Source organism: Colobus angolensis, unplaced genomic scaffold (assembly GCF_000951035.1).
Source record: "Colobus angolensis palliatus isolate OR3802 unplaced genomic scaffold, Cang.pa_1.0 Scaffold142, whole genome shotgun sequence".
NCBI lineage: Eukaryota > Metazoa > Chordata > Mammalia > Primates > Cercopithecidae > Colobus > Colobus angolensis.
Window position 1 is genome coordinate 3,687,286 of NW_012114511.1, and position 8,939 is coordinate 3,696,224.

General features: G+C 43.7%; 1 protein-coding gene across 2 annotated transcripts in view; it reads left to right on the forward strand.

The window, feature by feature from the left end:
• KDM3B (lysine (K)-specific demethylase 3B) overlaps nucleotides 1-8,939 on the forward strand; it is a 66,828-nt gene that overhangs the window by 39,592 nt on the left and 18,297 nt on the right. The window contains exons 12-15 of one of the 2 annotated variants that reach the window (XM_011935301.1): nucleotides 1,110-1,217; nucleotides 3,676-3,803; nucleotides 5,476-5,755; nucleotides 6,833-7,089. In XM_011935301.1, the coding sequence (XP_011790691.1) occupies nucleotides 1,110-1,217; nucleotides 3,676-3,803; nucleotides 5,476-5,755; nucleotides 6,833-7,089 (773 nt within the window). The remainder of the gene's footprint in view (nucleotides 1-1,109; nucleotides 1,218-3,675; nucleotides 3,804-5,475; nucleotides 5,756-6,832; nucleotides 7,090-8,939) is intronic. The other variant, XM_011935300.1, reaches the window with a different exon arrangement.

An 8,939-nucleotide genomic window follows, 5' to 3' on the forward strand; every position in this document is an offset into this window, starting at 1 on the left:
TGATTCTCCCGCCTCAGCCTCCCAAGTAGCTGGGGCCACAGGCATGTGCTACCACACTTGGCTAATTTTTTTTTTTTTTTTTTTTTTTGTCATGTTGCCCAGGCTGGTCTCAAAACTCCTGGGCTCAAGTTCCTGAGCCCACCTCGGCCTCCCAAAGTGCTGGTATTACAGGTGTGAGCCACTGCGCCCAGCCATGTAGCAGCTTTATTTATAATAGCCAAAAATTGGAAACAGTCCAAATGTTCACCAGCTGATGAACAGATAAGTTATGGTACATTTCATACCATGGAATACTACTCAGCTATAAAAAGGAATGAATCACTAATACACACAACAATGTAAGTGACTCAAAAGCATTATGCTAAGTGAAAGAAACCCAACACAAAAACTGCATCCTACATGCTTCCATTTATATGAAATTTTTGAAAAGCAAAACTTTAGTATTATAAAGTTGATCACTGATGGCCAGGGCTTGAGGGAAGAGAATTGACTACAAAAAGCCTAAGAGAACTTTTGTAGATGGAATAGAAAGGTTCTTTGTCATGATTGTGATAGTTGTTCATTCAGTTTCTCTAAACTCACTGAAGTAAACATTTTAAATCGCTGGATTTGTTCTTTATAAATTATACCTTAGGTTGGGCACAGTGACTCATGCCTGTAATCCCAGCACTTTGGGAAGCCAAGGCCAGCCCAGGAACTTGAGCCCAGGAGTTGAAGACCAGCCTGGGCGACATGGCGAAACTCCATCTCTACAAAAAAATACAAACATTAGTTGGGAGTGATGGTGCCTTCCTGTAGTACCAGCTATTCTGCAGACTAGGGTGGGAGGATGGCTTGAGCCAGGGAGGCAGAGGTTGCAGTGAGCCATGATCAAGCCACTAGACTCCAGCATGGATGATAGAGCCAAACCTTGTCTCAAAAATAAATAAATAAATAAATAAAATCTCAGTAAAGCAGGGGCTTTTTTTTTTTTCTTTTTTTTTTTTTTAATTAGTTGTTATCTCCTTTGGCCATGAGAAAATTGGCCTTTGGGGTTCTGAAACTCCCACTCACTGAGAAGGATCCATTTTTGTGACCCTTATAAGTAAAATCATTCATTTCTGTTTCAGAGACAGAAGAGATGGGTGATGAAGAAGTTTTCTCCTGGTTGAAGTGTGCAAAGGGACAGTCCCACGAACCAGAGAATCTCATGCCCACGCAAATTATTCCTGGCACAGGTAAGGAAATTCCTTTTTTAGATTTGGTGGAAAAAATGTTTTTAGTTGAGATAACCATATACCATAAAATTTTTTGAAATGATTTAGCCTGATTTTTTCTTTTAAGCATCATCATATTTCTCTGAGAATTTGGATGATGATGGTGATGATGATGATGATGATGATTTTTTTTTTTTTTTTTTTTTGAGACAGAGTCTCGCTCTGTTGCCCAGGCTGGGGTGCAGTGGCCGGATCTCAGCTCACTGCAACCTCCGCCTCCCAGGTTTAGGCCATTCTCCTGCCTCAGTCTCCAGAGTAGCTGGGACTACAGGCGCCCGCCACCTCGCCCGGCTAGTTTTTTGTATTTTTTAGTAGAGACGGGGTTTCACCGTGTTAGCCAGGATGGTCTCGATCTCCTGACCTCGTGATCCACCCTTCTCGGCCTTCCAAAGTGCTGGGATTACAGGCTTGAGCCACCTCACCCGGCCGATGATGATGATTATTGAAGAGACACCATCTGCTCTGTCACCCAGGCTGGAGTGCAGTGGTGTGATCATAGCTTACTGCAGCCTTGAACTCCTGGCCTCAAGTGATCCTCCCACCTCAGCCTGTCAAGTAGCTAGGACTACAGGCATGCACCACCACACCTGGCTTATTATTTTATGTAATTTTTTTTTTTTTCAGAGATGAGGTCCCAGTATGTTGCACAGGCTGGTCTTGAACTCCTGGCCTCAAGTGACCCTTCCACCTCAGCCTCCCAAAGTGCTGGGAGTATAACCATGAGCCACTGTGCTCAGCCAAATTTGGATCTTTAGATGTGTATTAGTGTGCATATGGCCACTGCACACTCTGCTCCCCATTTCTGATTAGAGGACCTGGTCTTGTTTCCAGATACCATTTCACATATCTGTGATTGGCTGGACCAGAATGAAAAAGCCAGTGCCTAGGCTTTCAGAAAGACTTCTGGTTTTAGGCTTGTAAAACAGCTAAAATGGTCAGGTGTGGTAGCTCATGCCTATAATCCCAGCACTTTGGGAGGCCAAGATTGGAGGATCACTTGAAGTCAAAACCAGACTGGTCAACATAGGAAGACCCTATCTCATGTAATTAAAAAATAAAATAAATCCAGCTGAAGGTAATAAGATATCTTGAATCCATGAGGAAAACAGCTTGCTCAGCAGTAGGAATGAATGGTCATGTTTGTGTCACAATCCCAGTTTACTTCAGTGATTCTTCCAGAAGTTCTGTATGCCTAGCTTCTCTACTTCCATTAACATACATGCATTGAAGGTGATGACTCTGCCAAACTACTGCCTGTATTATCCTCCACTTAAGAAAACTTTGCCACAGTCCAGCCACCGTGGCTCACACCTGTAATCCCAGCACTTTGGGAGGTTGAGGCGGGTGAATCACTTGAGGTCAGGAGTTCGAGACCAGCCTGGCCAACAAAAATATAAAATTAGCCAGGTGTGGTGGTAGGCACCTATAATCCCAACTACTGGGGAGACTGAGGCAGGAGAATTGCTTGAACCCAGGAGGCGGAGGTTGCAGTGAGCCAGGATCATGCCATTGCACTCCAGCCTAGGTGATACAGTGAGACTCTGTCTCAAAAAAAAAAAAAAAATTTTGGTGGAGCATCCCTGGATCCCTTATACCCCACTGCTTCTAAGCCAAAGGGTTTCCTGAGTGCAGTGGTAGGGTGCCTGCTCCCTGCAAGTCTAAGTATAGTTAAATATTTACCCATATAAAGTTTACATTGATCTATTAATTAGTTTTTACCTTTTTTTTAAGGTATAACTTACAGTACAGTATACAATTCCAAATGTTTACACTCTTTGAGGCGGAGTCTCACCCTGTCACCCACAGTGGAGTACAGTGGCACGATCTCAGCTCACTGCAACCTCTACCTCCTAGGTTCAAGCCATTCTCGTGCCTCAGCCTCCCAAGTAGCTAGAATTACAGGCACGCACCATTATGCCCATCTAATTTTTGTATTTTTAGTAGAGATGGGGTTTCACTATGTTGGCCAGGTTGGCCTCAAACTCCTGACCTCAAAGCAGTTCTTCTGCCTTGGCCTCCCAAGTGCTGGGATTAGAGGCGTGAGCACCACAACTGGCCAGTATTTACACTCTTGAACACTAAAGAATCTACCCCTGGAGTTTCTCCTGGGGTATACTGTGTTAATGTTTACTAGAAGAGGGAAAGGAGTATAGCTTAGTGCTCAAAAGTAGCAGAACTTTAGGGGTAGTTATACCTGGGCTAAAGTCTTAGTGCTTCTGTTTACCAGCTTTATGTACTTGAGCAAATGACCTAACTTCTCTCAGTCTCAGTTTGATCATCAAAAATTGAAGATAAAAACAGCTAGCTTATTGAAATGTGGTAAAGATTGAGGGAAATAATGTAAAGAACACTCTTAGCATAATATGTGGCATATACAAGTATTCTAGTGTTATTTTTATTGTTTACCTTTTTTTCCCAGCTCTTTACAATATTGGAGACATGGTACATGCTGCCCGGGGCAAGTGGGGAATTAAAGCAAACTGCCCTTGTATCAGTCGACAGAACAAATCTGTATTGAGACCTGCCGTCACCAATGGGATGTCACAGGTAAACTGGTGTGTGTGGGTATAACTAAGTGAAGCTTAAATTTTTTTGTACCAGGATATGCCCCCTTTTCAACTCTGTTATGCCAGACTACTGTAGGATTCCAGAGGAATCAGCAGATGGGGAAGCCTTTCTAGAGAGAGCTTAAAGGACTTTACTCAAAGGATTTTAATTACTCCTGATTGGTACAGTCTCTCTTCATTCATCTTTAAACCGGTTCATGGTTGACTGATAGCACAAAGAGATTCTTAGCATCTTGTCAAGATACATACCTCAGGGTCTTTGTATGGGTAAAGAGTATAGAAAAGGTTGCTAAGAATACTGCTGGTCTTGAGTCTTATCTGAGAAGGCACATGGTCCCTATCACTGGATTCATCTCAGGTGCAGAAGACAGAAATAGGAAGATTGGCTCACTGAGTTGGGTTCAGAGGCAGTGGTTTTCACATTGCTCTGTCCGTTTTTGTTTTATTTTGTTTTGTTTTGTTTTTTTGAGACAGAGTCTTGTTCTGTTGCCTATACTGGAGTGCAGTGTCATGATCTCGGCTCACTGCAACCTCTGCCTCCCAGGTTCACATGATTCTCATGCCTTAGCCTCCCAAGTAGCTGGGACTACAGGCATGCGCCACCATACCCGGGTAGTTTTTGTATTTGTAGTAGAGACAGGGCTTCACCATGTTGCTCAGGCTGGTCTCAAACTCCTGACATCAAGTGATCCACCCACCTTGGACTCCCAAGATTCTGGGATTACAGGCACGAGCTGCCGCACCCAGCCTGGTTTTCTTTTCAAACACCCACAACCAACTGCTTACATTCCATGGCCTTTCTGGCAACACTGCTGCAACATATCGTTGATGATAAGAGGCACAGGGATTAATGCTGAGGGGTCTTGAGATATATTTTCAGTAGAGTTGACTATATAGATTATGCAAATACTCTAGATAGAGCAAATTATTTGGAAAAATCAATGAGTAATAAACATTTATTTAGCATTTATGTGTGTCAGAGTTATGCTAAGCCCTTTGCATATACTATTTTATGTAATCCTAAGAACAGCACCACAAGGTCATTTAAATTACCAATTTGCCATTGCAGAAATTGTGTCAGGCGTGCTAACTCTTTATTTTAGATGAGAAACTTCAAGCCTCGTTCACTGATCTTTCCACAGAACCTAGCCTGATTTCTGGCATGTTGTAGGACTCAATAAATATATGTTGAATTAAAGAATGTGGCTGGGCACGGTAGCTCAAGCCTGTAATCCCAGCACTTTGGGAGGCCGAGACGGGTGGATCACGAGGTCAGGAGATCGAGACCATCCTGGCTAACCCGGTGAAACCCTGTCTCTACTAAACATACAAAAAATTAGCTGGGCGTGGTGGCAGGCGCCTGTAGTCCCAGCTTCTCGGGAGGCTGAGGCAGGAGAATGACGTGAACCCGGGAGGCGGAGCTTGCAGTGAGCTGAGATCCCGCCACTGCACTTCAGCCTGGGCGGCAGAGCAAGACTCCGTCTCAAAAAAAAAAAAAAAAAAAAATAGAATTAAAGAATGTATGAAATGCCGGTTTACAGGACAGATTATTCTTCCCAGACCTTTTTAGTATGTGAGGCCATTACTAGTTGTGTTGTATTTTTTTCTACCCAAGGACAGCACTCCAGTCATGTTGGCCTTCTGTGTTTCAGCTTCCTAGCATAAACCCTAGTGCCTCTTCTGGAAACGAAACTACCTTCTCAGGCGGAGGAGGACCGGCACCAATAACAACTCCAGAGCCGGACCATGTTCCCAAAGCCGACAGCACTGACATCAGATCTGAAGAGCCTCTGAAAACAGACAGTTCGGCATCAAATAGCAATAGTGAACTGAAAGCCATCAGGCCTCCTTGTCCTGACACAGCCCCACCCTCCTCCGCCCTGCACTGGTTGGCAGATTTAGCAACTCAGAAGGCTAAAGAAGAAACAAAAGGTGAGATGCAGGCAAACCTCTGTTCTGCCTGTGGTAGAAGTCATGAATTTTTTCCAGGATTCTTTGAACTCATACATTGTCATGCACATTTATGAAACGTGTTACTTGCTTTCTCTGGCTAATCACATAAAAATGAGGGACTGCCTTTCAACTTCTTTCTAGAAGTGGAACTTCTCTAAAAAGGCAGATTCCTGGGCCCTACTCTGGATCTCCTTAGTCAGAATTTATACAAGGGTTTTTTTTGTTTGTTGTTTTGTTTTGTTTTGAGATGGAGTTTCACTCTTGTTGCCTGGAGTTCAGGCTGGAGTGCAATGACGCGATCTTGGCTCACTGCAACCTCCGCCTCCTGGGTTCAAGTGATTCTCCCGCCTCAGCCTCCCAAGTAGCTGGGATTACAGGGATACACCACCACGCCCAGCTAATTTTTTTGTATTTTTACTAGAGACAAGGTTTCTCCATGTTGGTCAGGCTGGTCTCAAACTCCCGACCTCAGATGATCCACCTGCCGCAGCCTCCCAAAGTGCTGGGATTACAGGCGTGAGCCACCATGCCCAGCCACATACAATACTTTTAACAAGCTTCTCAGATGGTTCTGTTATACAGCCAGGGTTGAGAGCTAGACTTAGAGCAGAAGTTTTGAGCTGGGCACAAGAATCAGCTGGGGAATGGTTAAAAATGCAGATTCCTGTGTCTCACCCAGAACTATGAAATCAGAATCTCTGAGGGTAACAATCTCCATTTTTAACAAGCACTCCAAGTGACTTCAGTACAGGTATTGTGGAGATACACGTTAAACACTATCTTAGAAAGTGAGGGAGGTGGAAGATGGATGACAACAAAAGGCAGTTTGAAATTCAGATCTGGTAAAAAAGTAGTAGGAGAGCTTCTCCGTGGCTGTGCGACCTCCTGTAATTCTAGCTTGTAAGGCTTGACCCAAACAAACCTTACACAGTTTGCGGGGGTGCAGGGGAAGGGAGAGAATCTTTCCTCCTTCTCATGTGACTGATTTTCAGGGGTCAGTTGTGTGCTGGGTATTCCTTTTTGTACCTAATGTTATTCCCGGTTATGTTCTTACAGAAGCAAGGTCCCTGAGGTCGGTGCTCAATAAAGAGTCTCATTCGCCCTTTGGGCTGGACTCATTCAACTCCACTGCAAAGGTCTCTCCGTTGACTCCAAAGCTTTTTAACAGTCTGTTGCTGGGTCCCACTGCCTCCAACAACAAAACCGAAGGGTCTAGCCTTCGAGACCTCCTTCACTCCGGGCCTGGAAAACTTCCTCAAACCCCCTTGGACACAGGCATACCCTTTCCCCCGGTCTTCTCTACATCCTCAGCAGTAAGTGTCCTCTCTGCAACTCTAGCCTTTGCAGCTTTTCCATGAAAGAACCATCAGAGATCAGATAATTGGATTAGAGGGTACATGGGTGATTTGTGTTCTCTACATTGTCAAGCTGACAAGGTCTCTCTTTAAAGTTTTGGGAATGTTTGAGATCTTTTTAAGTAGTGAACTTTTTGTACCATGTTAGGAAGTCTGTAAAAATTGAGATTTTGAAGTTTTTCAGTCATCAGCAGAAAAGTTAATACACTGATTACTTCTTTTTCTTGATAATAACAGGCATTAATTTTTTTTTAACCTGGACAGTACATTTTTATTGTATTCTTGGATTATTCTTGGATAGATGTCTCAAACCTTTAATGCATCTAAGCCTGAACTCCTGATCTTCTGACCATAAGCCTACTTCTCCTTAGTTTTCCCCTACTGGTTGGTGACATCTCTGTCCTTCTGATTGCTTGCATCAGAAATCTTAGAATCATTTGGGACTCGCGTGTCTTACCTTTCATATCTAATTTGTTAGCAAATCCTTTCAAATTTGATCTTTAAACTATATTCAGAATCCACTCATTTTTCATCAGCTCTATTGCTTCCTCTCTGTTCTGAGCCAACATCTTGCCTAAGTTTTTGCAATAAATTCCTAATAGGTCCCCTTGTTTCTGCCCTTTACAACCTACAGTGTATTTTCAACACAGTAGCTAGAGTGATTCTTTTAAAATATAAGTCATCTCATGGGAGGCTTTTTATTAAGAAATAAAAATTAAAAAAGAAATGAAAAGGAGAAAAATAATAAAATATAAGTCAGATCATATTACCTCTGCCTGAAATCCTTCAAGGGCTTCCTTTTTCTCTCATAAGATGAACAGAGTCCTTATAGTGCTTATACATGAGTAGAGTCACGCACCTGGACTCTGAGGCCATAGCCCTATCTGTTCATCTTTCTCTCACCTCTCTGACTTCAACTACCACTCTCTGTCCTGTTCACTCCACTCCAGCCACACCACCTTCTTTGAACATGGCCAGGCATGCTCGCTGTTCAGGGCCTTTGCTCTTGTTTCCTCCACCTAGAATTTCTTTCCCATGTAACCACCTCACTTGCTTCATCATCAGTTCCCTCTCCTAACTCCTGAAATGTTACCCTCAGTAACCCTTTCTTCATATATCACTCTTCTGCACATACCTATTTTCACTTCTTTGTTTTTTTTTTTTTTTTTTTTTGAGACGGAGTCTGGCTCTGTCACCCAGGCTGGAGTGCGGTGGCCGGATCTCAGCTCACTGCAAGCTCCGCCTCCCGGGTTCACGCCATTCTCCTGCCTCAGCCTCCCGAGTAGCTGGGACTACAGGTGCCGCCACCTCGCCCGGCTAGTTTTTTGTAGTTTTTAGTAGAGACGGGGTTTCACCGGGTTGGCCAGGATGGTCTCGATCTCCTGACCTCGTGATCCAACCGTCTCGGCCTCCCAAAGTGCTGGGATTACAGGCTTGAGCCACCGCGCCCGGCTAACTTCTTTGTTTTTTTATAGCACTCATTACCATCTGACCTATTACATGTTTGATTTTCTGTCTCTAGCCTCTCCTAAAGGCATTTTTGACTATTCTGTAGTATATCCCCAGTGCTATGGTGTTTGATCCAGTCATGTTTAGTAAGCATTTATTGAATGAATGAATTAACAAGGTACAATATCTGAAAGATAGAAAAGAGGCTGGGCACGGTGTCTCACACCTATAATCCCAACACTTTGGGAGGCTGAGGTGGACAGATCACTTGAGGTCAGGAGTTCAAGACTAACCTGACCAATGTGGTGAAATCCCATCTCTACTGAAAAACTACAAAAATTAGCCAGGCATGATGGCAC